This window comes from Pseudophryne corroboree, chromosome 2 (assembly GCF_028390025.1).
Source record: "Pseudophryne corroboree isolate aPseCor3 chromosome 2, aPseCor3.hap2, whole genome shotgun sequence".
In the NCBI taxonomy this organism is placed as follows: Eukaryota; Metazoa; Chordata; class Amphibia; order Anura; family Myobatrachidae; genus Pseudophryne; species Pseudophryne corroboree.
Window position 1 is genome coordinate 48,675,536 of NC_086445.1, and position 23,493 is coordinate 48,699,028.

Below are 23,493 nucleotides of genomic sequence, written 5' to 3' on the forward strand. Positions count from 1 at the left end.
TCACTGGTCAGCAAAACTCTGCACTGTACTCCTCCTATATAATACTGGTTGTCCCCAGTCCCCACAATAAAGCAGTGTGAGCACAGATATTTGCAGCACACTGAGCACAGATATGGAGCGTTTTTCAGGCAGAGAACGTATAATACTGGTGGTCACTGGTCACTGGTCAGCAAAACTCTGCACTGTACTCCTCCTATATAATACTGGTGGTCCCCAGTCCCCACAATAAAGCAGTGTGAGCACAGATATTTGCAGCACACTGAGCACAGATATGGAGCGTTTTTCAGGCAGAGAACGTAGATATTTGCAGCACACTGAGCACAGATATTTGCAGCACACTGAACATAGAAACTGAGAGGACGCCAGCCACGTCCTCTCACGATCATCTCCAATGCACGAGTGAAAAATGGCGGCGACGCGCGGCTCCTTATATAGAATACGAATCTCGCGAGAATCCGACCGCGGGATGATGACGTTCGGGCGCATTCGGGTTAACCGAGCAAGGCGGGAGGATCCGAGTCTGCTCGGAACCGTGCAAAAAAGGGTGAAGTTCGGGCGGGTTCGGATCCCGAGGAACCGAACCCGCTCATCACTAGGTATTACCCTGATAGACTTTAAATACCACTTATTTAATCCCTAACATACATATAATAAACAGTACCATTACAATTTATGTTAATTTTATATGGTAACACTACAATCAGAATGACAAATACCCTTAAAAATAGACACTATCAAAACACATTTTGGCCAAGATCTTGTTGGTGCACTTTTGTGTAATCTTAAAACCCAGGTTTTATTATGGTTCTCGGGAGGATTATACTGCTATATATTATGTGATGATTTAATGGATGTCTCTGATGACTAGGCATATCAGTATAATATTGGACTAGCTACAATATTATACTTTATCAAAAGAGGCTCACTTAGTAAATGTATTTTACGGGCAGATGTATTAAGCCTGGAGAAGTGATAAAGCAGTGATAAATGTAGCCAATCAGCTCCTAACTGTCATTTTTCAAACCCAAATGATTGGCTGGTGCGTTATCACCTTGCACTTATCACTGCTTTATCACTTCTCTGGGCTTAATACATCTGCCCGTAAACTAAAGTCATTTCTGGTCATCTTTTCCAGTACTGATTAATATGTATTTCTTTCTCTGTTAGGGAGATGATGATGCTTTCTACGTGGCAGATCTAAACAACGTGATACAGAAACATTGGCGATTTCTCCAGCAGCTGCCCCGGGTGAGGCCGTTCTATGCTGTGAAATGTAACAACGGTATTGAGGTTCTCCAAGTGCTTGCAGCCCTGGGTACAGGATTTGACTGTGCTAGTAAGGTAATCGCAGCTTCCTATACATAACACAGTTATGCTTCACCAACCCTGCTAATATGCAGATACAGTAGCTCCTTAAAATGTAAAAAAAAAAGCTTAGTAAAGCTCATACACAGGGCAGCCACCAGGGGGGGACTGTGGGGACTGGTGTCCCGGGCCCTTATAAAGAGGGAGCCCCACCCCTGGCTTCTACAGCCAATACCTGTAGAGCTGTGCCAGTCTGTAAATCAACAGTAGGCTGGTGCGCAGGGACTGTTTCTTAAAACAAGTCTTATCTGTGCATCAGCTCTCTGTGAACTGTTTCTGTATGTCCACAACACTCAACCTGTATGTAACGTCACAATGTATGACATCACATAGGGGTGGAGCAGTGCGACAGAATCTTTTTTTTGGGAGGGAGGGGCCCTGTCTATTTTGTCAGTACCAGGCCCCAAAATTTCTTATGGCAGCCTTGCGCATACATAACACCATGTTTACATCATCGTGGCCCTGCCACCTGCTGTTTAAAGCTGCAATTCTTGGCAGTTTAGAGGGTCGAGGAACGACATGGTATCATTGCCCCACCTCCCGCTGTTCAAAGTAGAGATGTAAGCGGTCCCCTATGTTTTGGTTTTGGCTCTAAAACATCATCATGTGTTGCTTTTTTGTTTTGTCAAAACCGCCCTCATATGTTTTGATTTTGGTTTTGGATTTCTTCAAAAATTTCAGAAAACAGCTAAAATCATGTATTTTGGACCTGTTTTTGTGACGACAATATTATTAACATCAATAACATTAATTTTCAGGTATTACCAGTCAATTGTGTCCACCTCCCAGCTCACATTATTGTTTTCACCAATATTGGCCAAAGACTGCAGCGAGCTGGCTAAACTAAGCGACAGAGCAGCGACACAAACACACGGCAGTTTCAAAGATTATAGCACATCTACAAAACATAGTGGCACAGCAGTGGCAAACAAGATGGCAGTTTAATAAATTATATGACCCCATAGAATCTTTTCATTAATTAAGAACTACAGTATTTTATCATCGGCATGATGTCGCCTATAGAATACTTTCAATAATCAAGGACTAAATCAGAGGCCCATGGTTAGTACAGTGAAGTGGAAACAGAGTATTTGTGTCATGGTAGCAGGGTAAAGCATTGATTGATTGATTGATTGATTGATTGATTGATTGATTATACAGTATTAAAATTTAGAAATATAAAGAAAAATAAAACAGAGACATGGAACAAACTATTAAAAACAAGCATCCGTATAAGGATCATTAGCACTGTTTCATCTAAAATGAGTGACCCGAAAATAAGTTACCTACTAATGTAATTAGAAGTTAATTTAATCACAAACTGATCCAAGTAATAAATCACACGCCTCAAGAGATTCACTAGACAACACTAGAGATTCAAACAAGACTAAGTCATGGCCCTGTCAAAGATGATAGCTACTAGGCCTCAAGTGTCAGAACAATACAAGACATTCAATCAGCTCAGAGTCACAGCTTAGTTCAAGTTGATAGCTACTAGGCCTTAAGAGTTAGAACACTACAGGAGATTCAAGGCTGGGTCACAGCCTAGTCGAATATGATATGAATATTGATAAGATAATAATATAAGATAATGATATGATGATGATTATTATTCATTATTCACTAAATGTCAAGCACACACAAGAAAGGATTGTAAGAAGGATGAGCTCTTGACTGATGGCCTAGTAAGAGACAGAAGACCATTAACAATGCCCCAGTAAAGTACAGTCCATAATAAAAAGTAGTGCATGATGGTATTGTCATTAAGCCTTCAACTCACTCTTATGTTGTATATTAAAAAAGGACATGCACAGTTTAACAAACCAAGCACTTCAGTGACAGGAACTGCCATTTTTGTGGCTGAAGTGCTTGGTTTGTTTGTGCCCACTCAGAAGACATTGTGGTAGTTTGGTTAAAACCAAGCCACTAATAGGCTTAATGCAGCTAAAAGTGTAGTTAGTCACCGTCACATTTGGAACATGTCATCATCTTCATCCACACCCTCCTCACTGTTGTTAATATCATCATCGCCATACAATATTAGCTCATCCCCAATGGAATCCTCCATTTAAGTAGTACAGGTAGTCTCTGTTTGTTGAAATTTTTTGGCACAGGTCTTCCTCACAGAATTTGTAGTTCATTGTAAAAAGCATCAGTTTTTTACACATTTTTTTGAAGTACTGTAGCCTCCTGTAGTGATCGCTCACAAGGCTCCCGGCTATGCCATAACCACGTACACCTAAGTGGGTTTGTACAAGGGGTTATAGGTTGTCTTTTTTCTTCTTCCCAGTATTCAAAAGGACTGTTTGAGATGCTAATTTGTACATTATCTTTAAAGCAATCCTCATCCATTCTATTGATGTTTACTGTATCAGACAGATCATAGTAGGTTTCAATATATTTGGGAAATTCTTGTAAGCCTACCCAATTGTGATCATTTTGTCATAAATAGTGTGCTGAGTTGACTCATCATCATCTTCATCACCACCAGTGGGTCTCTTGTAAAAAAAAAAAAAAAATTCCAAGCAGCAGCACTTACTGGAGATGCGGAAGCAGGAGACGTTGACAATTTATGTTCCACTTGAGCTGACAACTTGCTCACAAGGATTGGAAAAAAGATGTTGCGTAGGACTTAAACCTAGGATCTATCAGGGTTAGCCAAAATGTAATGATCCAACTGATAGAAGTTGCAAACCCTTGGGTCCTATTGAAACAAAATCAGAACTTGACCTATTCTAACATACTTAGTGAAATGGCTTTGTTTCATCTCTTGTAGCTTACCTAGCTATTTTTCCAGTAGTTAAGGGTATGATCTCTCTCAGGCTGGCAGTGTCTGAACTCACTTCATGCATTCTCCAATGTTCAGGACTAAGGTAACATGCACCCCCTTTCCCCTCTCGCTACACCTGTTGTATACGTTTGGATGGCTTGCTGCTGTTCCTCCAGTTGCTGAAGCATATAAAGGGGGGAATTTCACCTGGATATTACCTCTTGCTTCAGTTGGTGGCATGGCAATTTGAACTTTTCTTCCAGCTGCTGCAATGTTTTACATACACTTGCTAACTGCCGAAAATGGGCAGAAATGTTACAAGCCACAGCCAGCATCTCCTGCACGGACCTGTCATTTTTTAAGAATTTCCAAACCACCAAGTTTATTGTGTGCACAAAACATGGTATGTGGTGAAATTCACCCAGTTGTAATATTTGTACTGTTATTTGCATTATTGGAAATGATTAATCTTGGAAAGCGTCTTAGCACTGTAAGCCATTGTGTTATCCCTAGAGATGAGCGGATTCGGTTTTACTCGGATTTACTCGGTTCTCAAAACGGCATTTTATTGGCTCACGGATGTCACGTGTTTTGAATAGCCAATAAGATGCCGTTTTGAGAACCGAGTAAATCCGAGTAAAACCGAATCCGCTCATCTCTAGTTATCACATCCCAGAGTTTTACCAAACAAATTGACAACTGACATATGGTGAAGTCAGGAATACAGAGAGTAGCCTGTCTGAGAATGAGCTGGCGCTGTGCAACGTATGTGTTAGATACAGCTGCTGCTGAAGGCACCCAACCAGTGAGCTATCACAGTCATGTCATCTTTATTTTGACCAGTTCCGCTTGCCACATATCTGTAGCTAAGTGGATAGTCGGTACAATGGCATTTTGTAGGCAAATAATAACTTACAGGTGAGGAATTGATGTTCTGGCAAAATGGAATAAAGATGGAATGGTAGCATGGACATAGGACCTCATCTAACCATCTAAAACCAGATGCATTGATGGAATATATTGGATACAGATCTAAGCTAACATAGCCATCATTGCTTTAGTGATCACCTGTGTACAGGATGGCAACAGTCATACTTGGTTCCTCTTGCAAATGATTGTTTCACAGACAATTGTTGTGTGAATCTAGTACTAGTTTTCTTCTTGGTCCCCTTCTGAGATGAAGATGCACCCCAGCAGCCCTAGTGAACGAGAATTCTTCTTGTGAATCCTGGAAAGGGGAGGAGTCAGTTTACCTTTACAACTTGGATGCAGGGCTCCCTCCGATCGCTAATCAGGAGTTTGATGATGGAGGTGTTGGCGGTGGAGATTGCTTGTGCTGGTATCTATCCATGCTTCTCATAGCTGATACTGGACTGCTTGTTATTTTAGATGATTTTGCAGATTTTAATAAATGATGTAAATGAACTCACTGCAAATTATGTAACAGGGAGGAGGTGCCTATATGGTTAACGTTCTTACCAATACTTGACAAATGTGAGGAATTTGGTAAAAATGAGGGTGCTTTTTTGGTATTTTGCATGACAATGTGCTTCTTCTTATCTCTGGCATGAACTTTTGTCACTGGTGGCTCAATTACTTTAACACAAATGACATCATCCGCCTGAATTTTATCAACTTCTTCTTGTCCAACACATTCATTATCATGATCCTCATTAGCATCAGATACATATTTACCCTCCTCATTCTGTTGCTCTTCCACAGTAGCATCCTCCATTTCTATGTCTTACCCTTCACCAGTGTTATTTTTACTTCTACTCATCCTCAAATTTCATGGTGCTTGGGGGTTTTAGAAGATGCCTGACTGTGTTTGGCCCTGTCATTCACAATACTGTAGGCTTCTTAGTGCATGAAAGAGCAGTAGCAGGACCTCCACTTACAAATAAGGGCCATGGTCTCAGTCTTTCCTTGCCACTGCGTGTGGTGTATAGCATGTTGGCAATTTTACATTTACATCACAGTTAGAGGTGATGTTTTCATTAAGAATTTGAAATGTTTAGATTTGAGTTGCCCTTAAAAGCTTCTTTCCCCTTATAGATGTCGAAGAAGTACTTTGACTGCCAGCACTAGTACTGGATTGTTCCTGCTCTTCTATTGAATGATCCCTGATTAAGGGCTGACCCTAGGTATTAATGGCCTAGTTATGTGCCTAGGGTGACCACCACCTAGCATCCAGGGGGCACCAGTGGTTATGGGGTCCATCCAGTGAGCCGCTGTAGCTTTATTGCACTGGCGGTAAATGGTGCAATCAATTTTATTTACTGTTTATTGTGGCACAGAGCATGTGGCATCATTATGTCATGTATCACTGCACCAATGAGACAGAGCAGAGGAGCCATGGTGGGCAGCCAGAACACATTAAAGTAAGTAGTTGGAGAGACACTGTGTGGGCTGGGGAGACACTTTGTGGGCCGAGACTGGAGAGACACAGGGCCTAATTCAGATGCAGATGCAACTTTGATGGTGTTGTAACTGAGCAATTATCGGTATACTGTGCATGCATGGCGGTCGCAGTGTGCCTGCGCCAATGTACCTTTACGATGAAGCTAGCAGTGTGGAATCAGTTGCAGAGTGATTGACAGGAAAAAGACCATTTGGGGAGGTAACGGGGAGTGTCTGTAAAAACGCAGGTGAGGTCAGTAAATCTGTATTCCTGTCTATGGAAAGTACTTGTGAGTTGGTTTGATGGTGTACTGAATTCTTTTTCCGTGTTTGGTCATGTGTTTCAGACAGAATCCTGTTTGTGCGCACATGGGGGCCGATTCAGACCCGATCGCTGCTGTGCGTTTTCTCACAGGCTGCGATCAGCTCTGCACTGGTCATGCGTATGCACCGCAATGCGCAGGCACGACGGACCGCAGCAACGGGGATCGCCGGTCAGCGACGGGATGGTTGCGAAAATTCCGCACACACCGGCGTTCGCAAGGAGATTAACAGGAAGAGGGCGTTTGTGTGTGGCAACTGACCATTTCTAGTGAGTGTCTGGAAAAACGCAGGAAGGACCCGGTGTTTTGTGGTAGAATTTCTGACATCAGATCTGGCCCCGATCATCGCAGTGGCAGAGTAAGTCCTGTGCTGTGCAGAGACTGCACAAACTGCTGTTTGTGCGGCTCTCCAGCACAAGCGATTGCACACCTGCACACACACAATACCCTCCCCCTGTAGGCGGCGACTACCTGATCGCAGGTATGCAAAAAATGCACCCTAGCGATCAGGTCTGAATAACCCACTTGGTTGGCTTCAGCAAATCTCAGAGTTTCAAAAACAGGTTAAACTTGCACAAGAATGCAATCTCGACCAAATACGATTCTTAGTAAATTTGCCCCTGATAATCAATCGCTTCCATACCGTAATTTCCAAGTCTTCCCGTGTACAAATACAGAGACGAGAAGAGTATGAAGTCAAGAGGATTGTGAAATCTAATTGTCATCAAGGTCCTCTTAAATATTTAATTAACTGGAATGGCTATTGTCCTGAGGAATCGGCTTGGATCAACGCCACACATATTCATGCTCCAGCTCTCATCCGCAAGTTTTCTGAGGAGGGGGTACTGTTACACAATGGATTCTGATTTCTTCTTACCAGACCCAGCGCTGTCGCTTCACGTGCTGGCCACTACTGTAAACTTAAACATACTGAACCCAGTTGGCTGCTGGTGAATTGGAATCTATTCATAGCTTCTATGCTGTATGGGTGCTGCCATGTTGGATTGATCAGATGACTACAGTTTCTCCCAATCAAAGAGGGGCTAGCTTCCACATGACCAGAGGCCCAATGACAGATCAAAGTTCCCTACTTAAACCCTTCACTTGAATCTGCTCATTGCCAGTACAACATGTATCATACTAGTTCCTGGATCCAGTGTCAGCAGCTCTGCTACCTGATTCCTGTTTGGATTGCAGTATGTGCACCTTCCGTGGCCAGAACCTGTGTGCATTATTAGAGATGAGCGGGTTCGGTTTCTCTGAATCCGAACCCGCCAGAACTTCATGTTTTTTTTCACGGGTCCGAGCGACTCGGATCTTCCCGCCTTGCTCGGTTAACCCGAGCGCGCCCGAACGTCATCATGACGCTGTCGGATTCTCACGAGGCTCGGATTCTATCGCGAGACTCGGATTCTATATAAGGAGCCGCGCGTCGCCGCCATTTTCACACGTGCATTGAGATTGATAGGGAGAGGACGTGGCTGGCGTCCTCTCCATTTAGATTATAAGAGACTGAGAGAGATTTACTGGAGCTGACTAGGAGGAGTACTGTTACTGTAGAAGTGTAGAGACTGAGTGGAGAGAGTTTACTAGTGAGGACAGTGCAGTTTACTTTATAATCCGTTCTCTGCCTGAAAAAAGCGATACACAGCACACAGTGACTCAGTCACATACCATATCTGTGTGCACTGCTCAGGCTCAGGCCAGTGTGCTGCATCATCTATTATCTATATATAATATTATATATATATCTGTCTGACTGCTCAGCTCACACAGCTTATAATTGTGGGGGAGACTGGGGAGCACTACTGCAGTGCCAGTTATAGGTTATAGCAGGAGCCAGGAGTACATAATATATTATATAGTGAGTGACCACCAGACACACAGTGCAGTTTATTTAATATATCCGTACTCTGCCTGAAAAAAGCGATACACACAGTGACTCAGTCAGTCACATACCATATCTGTGTGCACTGCTCAGGCTCAGGCCAGTGTGCTGCATCATCTATTATCTATATATAATATTATATATATCTGTCTGACTGCTCAGCTCACACAGCTTATAATTGTGGGGGAGACTGGGGAGCACTACTGCAGTGCCAGTTATAGGTTATAGCAGGAGCCAGGAGTACATAATATATTATATAGTGAGTGACCACCAGACACACAGTGCAGTTTATTTAATATATCCGTTCTCTGCCTGAAAAAAGCGATACACACAGTGACTCAGTCAGTCACATACCATATCTGTGTGCACTGCTCAGGCTCAGGCCAGTGTGCTGCATCATCTATTATCTATATATAATATTATATATATCTGTCTGACTGCTCAGCTCACACAGCTTATAATTGTGGGGGAGACTGGGGAGCACTACTGCAGTGCCAGTTATAGGTTATAGCAGGAGCCAGGAGTACATAATATATTATATAGTGAGTGACCACCAGACACACAGTGCAGTTTATTTAATATATCCGTTCTCTGCTTGAAAAAAGCGATACACACAGTGACTCAGTCAGTCACATACCATATCTGTGTGCACTGCTCAGGCTCAGGCCAGTGTGCTGCATCATCTATATATATTATATATCTGTCTGACTGCTCAGCTCACACAGCTTATAATTGTGGGGGAGACTGGGGAGCACTACTGCAGTGCCAGTTATAGGTTATAGCAGGAGCCAGGAGTACATATTATATTAAAATTAAACAGTGCACACTTTTGCTGCAGGAGTGCCACTGCCAGTGTGACTGACCAGTGACCTGACCACACTGACCACTAGTATAGTTAGTAGTATACTTATATTGTGATTGCCTGAAAAAGTTAAACACTCGTCGTGTGACTTCACTTGTGTGCTTTTTTTTTTTTTATTCTATAAAAATAAAACTCATTCTGCTGACAGACAGTGTCCAGCAGGTCTGTCATTATATAATATATAATATATACCTGTCCGGCTGCAGTAGTGATATATATATATTTTTTATATCATTTATCATCCAGTCGCAGCAGACACAGTACGGTAGTTCACGGCTGTGGCTACCTCTGTGTCTCTGCACTCGGCAGGCAGTCCGTCCATAATTGTAATACCACCTAACCGTGGATTTTTTTCATTCTTCTTTATACATACATAGTTACATAGACATCTTCTCTTTATCAACCAGTCTATATTAGCTGCAGACACAGTACAGTACGGTAGTTCACGGCTGTGGCTACCTCTGTGTCTGCACTCGGCAGGCAGTCCGTCCATAATTGTATACCACCTAACCGTGGTTTTTTTTCATTCTTCTTTATACATACATAGTTACATAGACATCTTCTCTTTATCAACCAGTCTATATTAGCTGCAGACACAGTACAGTACGGTAGTTCACGGCTGTGGCTACCTCTGTGTCTGCACTCGGCAGGCAGTCCGTCCATAATTGTATACCACCTAACCGTGGATTTTTTTCAGTCTTCTTTATACATACATAGTTACATAGACATCTTCTCTTTATCAACCAGTCTATATTAGCTGCAGACACAGTACAGTATGGTAGTTCACGGCTGTGGCTACCTCTGTGTCTGCAGTCGGCAGGCAGTCCATAATTGTATACTAGTATCCATCTCCATTGTTTACCTGAGGTGCCTTTTAGTTGTGCCTATTAAAATATGGAGAACAAAAATGTTGAGGTTCCAAAATTAGGGAAAGATCAAGATCCACTTCCACCTCGTGCTGAAGCTGCTGCCACTAGTCATGGCCGAGACGATGAAATGCCAGCAACGTCGTCTGCCAAGGCCGATGCCCAATGTCATAGTACAGAGCATGTCAAATCCAAAACACCAAATATCAGAAAAAAAAGGACTCCAAAACCTAAAATAAAATTGTCGGAGGAGAAGCGTAAACTTGCCAATATGCCATTTACCACACGGAGTGGCAAGGAACGGCTGAGGCCCTGGCCTATGTTCATGGCTAGTGGTTCAGCTTCACATGAGGATGGAAGCACTCAGCCTCTCGCTAGAAAAATGAAAAGACTCAAGCTGGCAAAAGCAGCACAGCAAAGAACTGTGCATTCTTCGAAATCCCAAATCCACAAGGAGAGTCCAATTGTGTCGGTTGCGATGCCTGACCTTCCCAACACAGGACGTGAAGAGCATGCGCCTTCCACCATTTGCACGCCCCCTGCAAGTGCTGGAAGGAGCACCCGCAGTCCAGTTCCTGATAGTCAGATTGAAGATGTCAGTGTTGAAGTACACCAGGATGAGGAGGATATGGGTGTTGCTGGCGCTGGGGAGGAAATTGACCAGGAGGATTCTGATGGTGAGGTGGTTTGTTTAAGTCAGGCACCCGGGGAGACACCTGTTGTCCGTGGGAGGAATATGGCCGTTGACATGCCAGGTGAAAATACCAAAAAAATCAGCTCTTCGGTGTGGAGGTATTTCACCAGAAATGCGGACAACAGGTGTCAAGCCGTGTGTTCCCTTTGTCAAGCTGTAATAAGTAGGGGTAAGGACGTTAACCACCTCGGAACATCCTCCCTTATACGTCACCTGCAGCGCATTCATAATAAGTCAGTGACAAGTTCAAAAACTTTGGGTGACAGCGGAAGCAGTCCACTGACCTGTAAATCCCTTCCTCTTGTAACCAAGCTCACGCAAACCACCCCACCAACTCCCTCAGTGTCAATTTCCTCCTTCCCCAGGAATGCCAATAGTCCTGCAGGCCATGTCACTGGCAATTCTGACGAGTCCTCTCCTGCCTGGGATTCCTCCGATGCATCCTTGCGTGTAACGCCTACTGCTGCTGGCGCTGCTGTTGTTGCCGCTGGGAGTCGATGGTCATCCCAGAGGGGAAGTCGTAAGCCCACTTGTACTACTTCCAGTAAGCAATTGACTGTTCAACAGTCCTTTGCGAGGAAGATGAAATATCACAGCAGTCATCCTACTGCAAAGCGGATAACTGAGGCCTTGGCATCCTGGGTGGTGAGAAACGTGGTTCCGGTATCCATCATTACTGCAGAGCCAACTAGAGACTTGTTGGAGGTACTGTGTCCCCGGTACCAAATACCATCTAGGTTCCATTTCTCTAGGCAGGCGATACCGAAAATGTACACAGACCTCAGAAAAAGACTCACCAGTGTCCTAAAAAATGCAGCTGTACCCAATGTCCACTTAACCACGGACATGTGGACAAGTGGAGCAGGGCAGGGTCAGGACTATATGACTGTGACAGCCCACTGGGTAGATGTATGGACTCCCGCCGCAAGAACAGCAGCGGCAGCACCAGTAGCAGCATCTCGCAAACGCCAACTCTTTCCTAGGCAGGCTACGCTTTGTATCACCGGTTTCCAGAATACGCACACAGCTGAAAACCTCTTACGGCAACTGAGGAAGATCATCGCGGAATGGCTTACCCCAATTGGACTCTCCTGTGGATTTGTGGCATCGGACAACGCCAGCAATATTGTGTGTGCATTAAATATGGGCAAATTCCAGCACGTCCCATGTTTTGCACATACCTTGAATTTGGTGGTGCAGAATTTTTTAAAAAACGACAGGGGCGTGCAAGAGATGCTGTCGGTGGCCAGAAAAATTGCGGGACACTTTCGGCGTACAGGCACCACGTACAGAAGACTGGAGCACCACCAAAAACTACTGAACCTGCCCTGCCATCATCTGAAGCAAGAAGTGGTAACGAGGTGGAATTCAACCCTCTATATGCTTCAGAGGTTGGAGGAGCAGCAAAAGGCCATTCAAGCCTATACAATTGAGCACGATATAGGAGGTGGAATGCACCTGTCTCAAGTGCAGTGGAGAATGATTTCAACGTTGTGCAAGGTTCTGATGCCCTTTGAACTTGCCACACGTGAAGTCAGTTCAGACACTGCCAACCTGAGTCAGGTCATTCCCCTCATCAGGCTTTTGCAGAAGAAGCTGGAGGCATTGAAGAAGGAGCTAAAAGGGAGCGATTCCGCTAGGCATGTGGGACTTGTGGATGCAGCCCTTAATTCGCTTAACAAGGATTCACGGGTGGTCAATCTGTTGAAATCAGAGCACTACATTTTGGCCACCGTGCTCGATCCTAGATTTAAAGCCTACCTTGGATCTCTCTTTCCGGCAGACACAAGTCTGCTGGGGTTGAAAGACCTGCTGGTGACAAAATTGTCAAGTCAAGCGGAACGCGACCTGTCAACATCTCCTCCTTCACATTCTCCCGCAACTGGGGGTGCGAGGAAAAGGCTCAGAATTCCGAGCCCACCCGCTGGCGGTGATGCAGGGCAGTCTGGAGCGACTGCTGATGCTGACATCTGGTCCGGACTGAAGGACCTGACAACGATTACGGACATGTCGTCTACTGTCACTGCATATGATTCTCTCAACATTGATAGAATGGTGGAGGATTATATGAGTGACCGCATCCAAGTAGGCACGTCACACAGTCCGTACTTATACTGGCAGGAAAAAGAGGCAATTTGGAGGCCCTTGCACAAACTGGCTTTATTCTACCTAAGTTGCCCTCCCACAAGTGTGTACTCCGAAAGAGTGTTTAGTGCCGCCGCTCACCTTGTCAGCAATCGGCGTACGAGGTTACATCCAGAAAATGTGGAGAAGATGATGTTCATTAAAATGAATTATAATCAATTCCTCCGCGGAGACATTGACCAGCAGCAATTGCCTCCACAAAGTACACAGGGAGCTGAGATGGTGGATTCCAGTGGGGACGAATTGATAATCTGTGAGGAGGGGGATGTACACGGTGATATATCGGAGAGTGAAGATGAGGTGGACATCTTGCCTCTGTAGAGCCAGTTTGTGCAAGGAGAGATTAATTGCTTCTTTTTTGGGGGGGGTCCAAACCAACCCGTCATATCAGTCACAGTCGTGTGGCAGACCCTGTCACTGAAATGATGGGTTGGTTAAAGTGTGCATGTCCTGTTTTGTTTATACAACATAAGGGTGGGTGGGAGGGCCCAAGGACAATTCCATCTTGCACCTCTTTTTTCTTTTCTTTTTCTTTGCATCATGTGCTGATTGGGGAGGGTTTTTTGGAAGGGACATCCTGCGTGACACTGCAGTGCCACTCCTAGATGGGCCCGGTGTTTGTGTCGGCCACTAGGGTCGCTAATCTTACTCACACAGTCAGCTACCTCATTGCGCCTCTTTTTTTCTTTGCGTCATGTGCTGTTTGGGGAGGGTTTTTTGGAAGGGACATCCTGCGTGACACTGCAGTGCCACTCCTAGATGGGCCCGGTGTTTGTGTCGGCCACTAGGGTCGCTAATCTTACTCACACAGCTACCTCATTGCGCCTCTTTTATTCTTTGCGTCATGTGCTGTTTGGGGAGGGTTTTTTGGAAGGGCCATCCTGCGTGACACTGCAGTGCCACTCCTAGATGGGCCCGGTGTTTGTGTCGGCCACTAGGGTCGCTAATCTTACTCACACAGCTACCTCATTGCGCCTCTTTTTTTCTTTGCGTCATGTGCTGTTTGGGGAGGGTTTTTTGGAAGGGACATCCTGCGTGACACTGCAGTGCCACTCCTAGATGGGCCCGGTGTTTGTGTCGGCCACTAGGGTCGCTTATCTTACTCACACAGCGACCTCGGTGCAAATTTTAGGACTAAAAATAATATTGTGAGGTGTGAGGTATTCAGAATAGACTGAAAATGAGTGTAAATTATGGTTTTTGAGGTTAATAATACTTTGGGATCAAAATGACCCCCAAATTCTATGATTTAAGCTGTTTTTTAGTGTTTTTTGAAAAAAACACCCGAATCCAAAACACACCCGAATCCGACAAAAAAAATTCGGTGAGGTTTTGCCAAAACGCGTTCGAACCCAAAACACGGCCGCGGAACCGAACCCAAAACCAAAACACAAAACCCGAAAAATTTCAGGCGCTCATCTCTATGCATTATCATTGAGCCTGCAAAGTGCACATCCAATACCTGTGTGCATCAGAATTCTTGACTAACAGAGTGCAAATTCTACACCTGTGTGCATTATTATTTGCCTGCAGAGTACACATACAGTCCCTGTGTGCATTACCGCTCTTAACCTACAGAGTGCACAACCTGTACCAGTGTGTGAATACCATCTATCAACAGCTAGGTCCTTGCTTTCACCAGCATGTGCTGTTACTTCACCATTAGTGTCTACTTCTGTACACCTGATTACAAGGTCTTCCAACACATACTTGCTTCCATTGCAAGGGAGGATATGAGTTACTCTCAGCTTAGTGCTTCATGACTTCCATCCTGTTCAGTTCTGATACTGTAAGACTAGCTTATGATATTCTGAATGAGGAAAGCATCATAAGACCACCAAACATTGTTCACTCCAGCCCCAAATAGTCTTGCCCAGTGGTCCCAGTCCAGAGCCCAAACACAGATCCTGACTCTGAACAGATTTGGCTCCATAGCCGAGAGAATTGGATGCGGACATTCTCCCAGTAAAGAGAATTGTAATGGTTAATGAGGAAGATGCCCAAGTATCATATCTTAATTGACCTTCAAGCATCGTTATATTTAGTTCTCAATATTGCTATTTGGGGGCAGGGGCGGTGCTAGGGTGTTCGGCGCTCCCCTGCAAACTATAAATTTGCGCCCTCCCATACTTTACAAAGGGACAGCACTTGTCAATAAAAGGATGTGGTCTCACAAGGAAGGGATGTGGCCACACAATAGTACCCCCATTTAAAACACCACCAGTAGTGGTGCTGCTTACACAAAATTGTTGTATCACAGCTTACGCATAATGCCCCAGTAGTAGCACCGCCTCCACATAACGACCCCAGTAGTAGCGCCGCTTACACATAATGCCCCAGTAGTAGCGCCGCTTACACATAATGCCCCCAGTAGTAGCGCAGCTTGCACATAACGCCCCAGTAGTAGCGCCGCTTACATGCAACACCCCAGTAGTAGCGCAGCTTACACGTAACGCCCCAGTAGTAGCGCAGCTTACACGTAATGTCCCAGTAGTAGCGCAGCTTACACGTAACACCCCAGTAGTAGCGCAGCTTACACGTAACGCCCCAGTAGTAGCGCAGCTTACACGTAATGTCCCAGTAGTAGCGCAGCTTACACGTAACACCCCAGTAGTAGCGCAGCTTACACGTAACGCCCCAGTAGTAGCGCCGCTTACATGTAACGCCCCAGTAGTAGCGCAGCTTACACGTAATGTCCCAGTAGTAGCGCCGCTTACACATAACACCCCAGTAGTAGCGCCGCTTATATGTAACGCCCCAGTAGTAGCGCAGCTTACACTTAACACCACAGTAGTAGCGCCGCTTACACATAACGCCCCAGTAGTAGCGCCGCTTACATGTAACGCCCCCGAGTAGTAGCGCAGCTTACACTTAACACCACAGTAGTAGCGCAGCTTACAAATAATGCCCCCAGTAGTAGTGCAGCTTACACGTAACGCCCCAGTAGTAGCGCAGCTTACACATAACACCACAGTAGTAGCGCAGCTTACAAATAATGCCCCCAGTAGAAGCGCAGCTTACAAATAATGCCCACAGAAGTGCAGTTTATTGACATTTTGACCCCACACACACATACATACATACACACACACACACACACACACACACACACACACACACACACACATACTTACTCACTCTCTCTTCACTTACTTATCAGTCTGGCTGGCAGGATCTCTAGCAGCATGTCCTCTGTGGTACTGCAGTCTTCTGGTCCTGTGTAGCCCCGCCCCCTATTCACTGTGTAGCCACGCCCCTTTTCGTCCTTGTAGCCCCGCCCCCTTCGTCCGATCAGTTAAGGCGGGATGTACTAAGCTGTCCCGCAGCGTTAACTGTCTTCACTGCGCTCCCTTTGACATTCTCAATGGTAACAGTTTTCCTCCCCCAGCCGGCGCTGCCACACGCTCCCTGTTGTTTTCTCCCCGGGCTTCCCCTCGCTGGTATTACACTTGCTCCGCCTCTTCACCGCCGTGGCCACTCAGGTCTTGGCGTTGTTGATGCCGCGCTCCCCCTTTGCTATTTTCTTGCGCATGCGCACATGCCACAGCTCGGGCTGACTGATGAGTGGAGGCGGAGCAAGTGTAATACCAGCGAGGGGAGGCCCGGTGAGAAAACAACAGGGAGTGAACGGCAGCGCTGGCTGGGGGAGGAGAACAGTTACCGTGGAGAATGTCAAAGGGAGAGTAGAGAAGGCAGTTAATGCGGCGGGACAGCTTAGTACATCCTGCCCTTAGTCACTGTTACAGGAGGGGAGAGGAGGCTTTAATCTGCCAGCGCCGCTGCCTGTCATTCAGTGACAGGCACAGCAGCCGGCAGCAGCAGCAGGGAGGCCAGACGCAGCAGCGGGATGCATTGCAGGGAAAGCGCCTCTCCTCCCTGGCGCCTTCCTGCACTGCATCCCTTTGCTGAGCGGGTAGCGCCGGGCCTGTTTGGGGGGAAGAAATATTGAGAGGGAGGGGTTCCATCTTGGAGTAATTAATACTATACATATGTGTCCTCATACAACTTGCCTCAATATGCCACATAGCAGGAGATACCTGGCATGAGTGAGCTGACAGGTCCCGTGTAACTCTGTTAGCGTCTGGTATATTTTTTTTTTATGAAAATGTGAATAGGACGCACAAGCAGACTCTGCTGAGTAATATGATATGCGGCATGCTTATATTCTCTGTACATCTGCAGCTGTATCTGCATATGAAATGGTACGTTACAGTGTTTTCTAGGAAATCACTATAACGTACCATTACATATGCAGATACAGCCGCGGTCACACACAGAATATAGGCATGCCGCATATCATTTTAACCTGCATAGGCTGCTCATGTGGCCTATTCACATCATTTTGCGAATAAGATGCATTTTAATGGAAAAAAGTTGTATATAAAGGGCTGTTAAATGTGCAGAGAGGCTAGATGTAAGTGGACACATCGAAACAAGTTTGGTGGAGCTATGTGGGGAGATGAAATAGAGATGAGGAAATCATCAGTGAACAAAGAAATTTTGTAGACAAACAAGCCACCAAAAATCCTTTTAATGTCAGAAGAACATAGAATTTGTGCCGCAAGGGCTCTCTAACTAGTACAAAGATCACGTGTGACAGTGACATCCCCGTCTTGTGACATTGGTAATTTGTTGAGCAGCAGGATGAAATTCCATTCACAGAAACTCAGTCCTAAGGGATAGAATATAAAGTCCAAACATCTGTTAGAAAATTACCATCAAATCCAAATAATGGAGGGTAACATGGACAGCCAACTGATACTGACCCAGGGTTGGACTGGCCCACAAGGGTACAGGGATAAACTCGCAGTGGGCCCCGCAGTGGGCCTGGCGCCCAACTCCTCCTCTAGAGATCAGGTTCCAGACTGTGCACTTGTATTATACATTATACATGTTACCTAATTCTGCACAGGACTATGGGTGTCTACACACGGTGAGATCCTTGCTATGCTCGATTTTCACTTGCGATTTCCCTTGAACTCCCTGGAGCCCAGATAGCACAGATTTTGACTAACTTTTCTTGAGATATGGACTATGGTGGTCATTCCGAGTTGTTCGCTCTGTAATTTTTTTCGCATCGCAGCGATTTTCCGCTAATTGCGCATGCGCAATGTTCGCACTGCGACTGCACCAAGTAAATTTGCTATGCAGTTAGGAATTTTACTCACGGCATTACAAGGTTTTTTTCTTCGTTCTGGTGATCGTAATGTGATTGACAGGAAGTGGGTGTTTCTGGGCGGAAACTGGCCGTTTTATGGGAGTGTGTGAAAAAACGCTACCGTTTCTGGGAAAAACGCGGGAGTGTCTGAAGAAACGGGGGAGTGTCTGGGTGAACGCTGGGTGTGTTTGTGACGTCAAACCAGGAACGACAAGCACTGAACTGATCGCACTGGAAGAGTAAGTCTCGAGCTACTCAGAAACTGCTAAGTAATTTCTATTCGCAAATTTGAGAACCTTTCGTTCGCAATTTTGATAAGCTAAGATTCACTCCCAGTAGGCGGCGGCTTAGTATGTGCAATGCTGCTAAAAGCAGCTTGCGAGCGAACAACTCTGAATGAGGGCCTATGTGTGCTTACGATTTTGGCTTATGTGAGATTTTGGCTTATGTGAGATGTCATTGACATGTGAGATGAACTAGATAATACCCTGATACCCGTTTCACATCGCACAAATAACCCGGTATCGACACGGCATATTGCCGTGTCGACACGGGTCAGTCTGCGATGTGAAAGCACTTTCCAAGAATTAGCGAGTCGTCTGATCCGGTAATTCAACCCGGTATAAAAGAAGGATTATACCCGGGTTGAATACCGGGTCAGGTGCAGTGTGAATGGGAGCCGCGTCGATGCGACACGGTTCCCATTCACAGCATAGGGAGAGGCGGCGCAGGAGATGAGCTCATCTCCCAGCGTGGCCTCCGCCCCTGCTGCTGCTGCGCCCCCCCCGCTGCTATGGCAACCGACCCGGTATATTGCCGGGTCGGAAAGCCAGCAAAGGAGCGCAAATGCCGGATCCCACCCGGTAAGGACACGTTTCTTTTACCGGGTGGGATCCGGCATTTGCGATCTGAATGCAGTATGATCTAGCAAGGATTGACTTGCCTGCACAGTCTATCTTTTCTTGCGATGCCGACCTGGCTGGACCGCGCATCGGGATCGCAAGGTGACTTTCACCTTGCGATCTGCACTAACTCTTTTGGAGATTTTGACTATATAGTCAAAATCGAAAGAAAATATCTCACCGTGTGTACACACCCTTTGGTGTATTCTCTACAGCGCATTGCTGTTATTGATCTGGTACATTATGATACATGCACTAGTAGTATTTACTATATATATTTATCAAGGGGCCCAGCCCATGCACTCTGTAATGGTTATGCAAACCAATGTGGTGGCTGGTAACACCCCCTTGGAGATTGGCCACACCCCCAAATATGGGCCCCTATCATTGCATTCCACCGGCAGGCCCTTTATGACCCAGTGTGACACTGAACAAACTCATATTATTACTTGATTACTCACATGTTATATATCTTTCCAGAAAGATATGCTGCCAATCTGTCCTAAATATAAATAATAAGACTACTTTTGATTTAATTTTTTGAGTCTGTTTTATAATACTCATACAGTATGTAATGCTTAATCTGTGCCATGCATTAATAAAATGTTTAGAAAAAAAAACAATAATATGCAGCACTTGTTCCTCCAGTGGTATAAGCACTTTAGGCACATCACAACACTTTTATTTTGTCCACAGACTGAGATAAAGATGATACTAGGAATGGGAGTACCTGCCACTGATATCATCTACGCAAATCCCTGCAAGCAGCCGTCTCACATCCGATATGCTGCCAAGCATGGAGTCAACAGGATGACGTTTGACTGTGAGAGTGAACTGGAGAAAATCTCAGAGAATCACCCAGACGCAGAGTAAGTGACGGGCAACAGTCTAGATTAGAGATGTGCAGATCCGTTTTCCTGAGACACGATCATACCCGAACTTAGGGGTTCCAAATCAAACTGAGTCCCAGTTTGGAAACACGATGGGGTGGCCAGTGGAACCGTTGCCAGTGGAACCGAGCCCTGACTTTGGACGGTTATCAGTTCTGAACTCGGATTTATCAATTTTTATCAATGTTTATGGTTTTTTATAGAATTCTAAAGGAATCCAAAACCAAACCAAATCCAAACCAAAACACTAGAGGGGTGGTTTTGCCATGATGATGATGAATTAGAACCTAAACCAAAACACTGGGGTCCATGCGCATCTCTAGTCTAGATGCAGCGTATCTGGAAAATGTCCCATCATCATGCAAGATTCCACCAACACATTTAGAAATGTCTGTCTTCATGAGTGTAACCTCCATCTCTACCAGGGGCAAATGCAGGATTATTAGGAGGGACTTCCGTATAGTCATGACAGCTGAACTGGCACTGGCCAGGCAGCTCCGATCATGAGTGGCCAATGGCTGGTGTAGAGATGGAGACAAGTCTCCACAGATGCTGAGCCACCTTTGCAGATCCATTGAGGGTTCGCCTGCTAAGTGATTTGTCTCTGAACCTGAGCATCTGATTTTCCATGTGCAAAATGTCTTACTACAAGGCTTGACTGATTGGACAATTTGAAGTCCTAGTGGCATATAGGGTCTTGTCATCAAGCATTCACGAATGATCAGTTGAGATTGTGGTTCCATACACCATTCATACTTACCATTCAGTAGAGATTCACCCCTGATGAAGTCTTGGAGAAAAGTCAAAACGCGTTGGTTTGTCTTCTTATGAAGTCTTTTTATGAATTAATATTAAGGAAAAAGAGGAAATTACAGAAAATTACCTGCAATTTATTGTTACCATGGTCATTGATCTGTAAGAAGGGTGAAGTGTTTTATCACACATCCTCTGTACAAATATTGACTTTATGTTTTTATAATAAAAAAAGCTTTTAGATGGAACATGTCACTAATATGTTTTGTGATTGAAACCTATTAAGGGTTCTGTTTACAATATTAGGCATTTGTTGGCGCCAAATCTTCTATTGTGCTATATTTCTATTTTCAGTTCCTTCTAACAGGGAATTTAGAAGAATCATGCTGCCATTTCCACATTCAGTGCAGTAATTGCATTAAGTATACCACACTTACTAGCGCAGAAGGAGAGTATTGGTTTGATATATATATAGATATATATATATATATATATATATATATATATATGTTTAGAATGAAAAAAATTGCGCCACTTGTGAGGATAATATCACCTATGTGTTTATCTGGCAATTAAAAATAATAAATAGTTCAATATATATATATATTATATAAAATAACACTCCACAAATCTATGGGCGTCAGCTGTTCCCCAGGAGTACAGGGGTAATAAATCCCTGAAGATAGTTTAAAATAGAAAAATGTTGAGGGGTTCTAAGCAACCAACAGTGTTTATACAGCTATCTCCTATATAATAGCCCTATTCTGTGACTTTGTGATTCATTTGCTAACGCTGGGCGGAGTCACAAGACTGGGCGGAGTTAGTCAAATGAGTCACAGATCTGGCCAAATCTACAGGAGACTAGGAGCAGAAGCAGATAGTATGGGCATGGCACAGGCAGGGGTGCATACCTCCCAGCTTTCTGCAGGAGCTGTCTTCAGGCAGAAGGAGGGACACACACACACACACACACACACACACTCGGCGAAAAGTGGGCGTGGCTTCACGGGAGGGCCCCGTTTTCGTCAGTGAGGGGGCATGCCCAGCGCTCTGTGAGCTGCTGGCATGCCCCCAGGGGCTGATTATGAGTCCGGGGGGCCCAGGGCACTTGAGACAGTGGAGCCCTATCTCATTGCTGTGCCTGCTGTGGGGTTAGGGGCGTGGCCTAATCGCGGGACGCGCGGCCACGCCCCTTATGCAAATTCCGATTTTTATTTTTTAAATGGGATTTTGGCCCCTCAGCTAGGGCTAAATCCAGAGGGGGTGGTCGCTCCCCCCTACACACCCGCACAGGCAGAAGAAAGCAGGGAGACTGCTGCCTCCCTGTAACACCACAGACCTGCCAATACACAGCAGCGTGTGCTGACTGTAGCACAATGCTGCCGCTGTTGCTGGTAGGACGGGGGAGCTTCTGAGATGGGACAGAGCTACTCGAGCCGGGGGGCCCCCTAAAACTGTGGGGCCAACGGTACGTACCCCCTGCCCCCCCCCCCTCCCTAATCCGGCTCTGCTGCTGGAACCCCCCCTTAATCCGTACCCCCTGATGCCCCCTCTCCCTCTGTCTCCACTATTCACCGCTGCTCTGCTGCTCTGCTAAGCAGAACAACGAGTACAGGAGCTTTCCAACTGCCCCCCCACCGCGGGACACTGCGACCCGCGGGTGGGACAGCGGGACAGACCCCAAAAAATGGGACTGTCCCGCGAAAATCGGGACATTTGGGAGGTATGGGGGTGGGTGAGGGGTATGTCATACAGACAGACAGGCACCGGCTCACTGTGTGCTTGACCCCCCACATCGGCATACTCAGCAGGGTCTCTCTGGCGCAGAGGAGCGTCACTTTCTAGCACACTCCACGCTTCTTAGCTGCAGTTTTGTGGGGCACCTGCCGCTGTGCAGGTTCCGTACTGCCTCTGTTATCTCCAGCCCCGGCAACCCCACCGCTAGCTGCAGCGCTGCCACCCGCAGTGAGGTGCGCCCAGCTCATTCACACACTTTAGCTGGCGGGTAGCGCTGCAGAAATCCAAGCTGCATGCTATGACCCCCTCCTCCCTCCAGCCGCAGCATCTCCTTGGGGCTAACCAGTCATTTCCAGTCTCACCTTACCACAGTGCCCGGCAGCTGCGCGAGGTCTGCGGTGTGTGACTGAGGAGGGGGGGAGGGATGCGGACGGGCAGAGGAAGCAGGACTCCAGCCTGAGAGAATCAACCTTGCCAAGTCTCCAGCAGCAGCAGATCCCAACAGGTTGGAGTGGAACAGCAGCAGCCAGCAGCAGTGACTCCGGTAAGACACATCTGTCTGTCACCACTGTTTTGTCCCTAATACCAATCTCTCCCGTGCCCTGTGTTCTGTCATGTCCCTGTCACCCCTGGCCTTGCCCTGCTACCCTTATCCTGGCCCTGTCACCCTTATCCTGGCCCTGTTACCCCTATCCTGGCCCTGTCACCCCTGTGCTTGCCCTGTCAACCCTATACTGGCC

At 45.9% G+C, this 23,493-nt stretch overlaps 1 protein-coding gene across 1 annotated transcript in view; it reads left to right on the top strand.

Annotated features, from left to right (window-relative positions):
- LOC134997248 (antizyme inhibitor 2-like) overlaps positions 1-23,493 on the top strand; it is a 116,467-nt gene that overhangs the window by 16,741 nt on the left and 76,233 nt on the right. The window contains exons 3-4 of the mRNA XM_063951261.1: positions 1,168-1,341; positions 20,070-20,242. Of these exons, the coding sequence (XP_063807331.1) occupies positions 1,168-1,341; positions 20,070-20,242 (347 nt within the window). The remainder of the gene's footprint in view (positions 1-1,167; positions 1,342-20,069; positions 20,243-23,493) is intronic.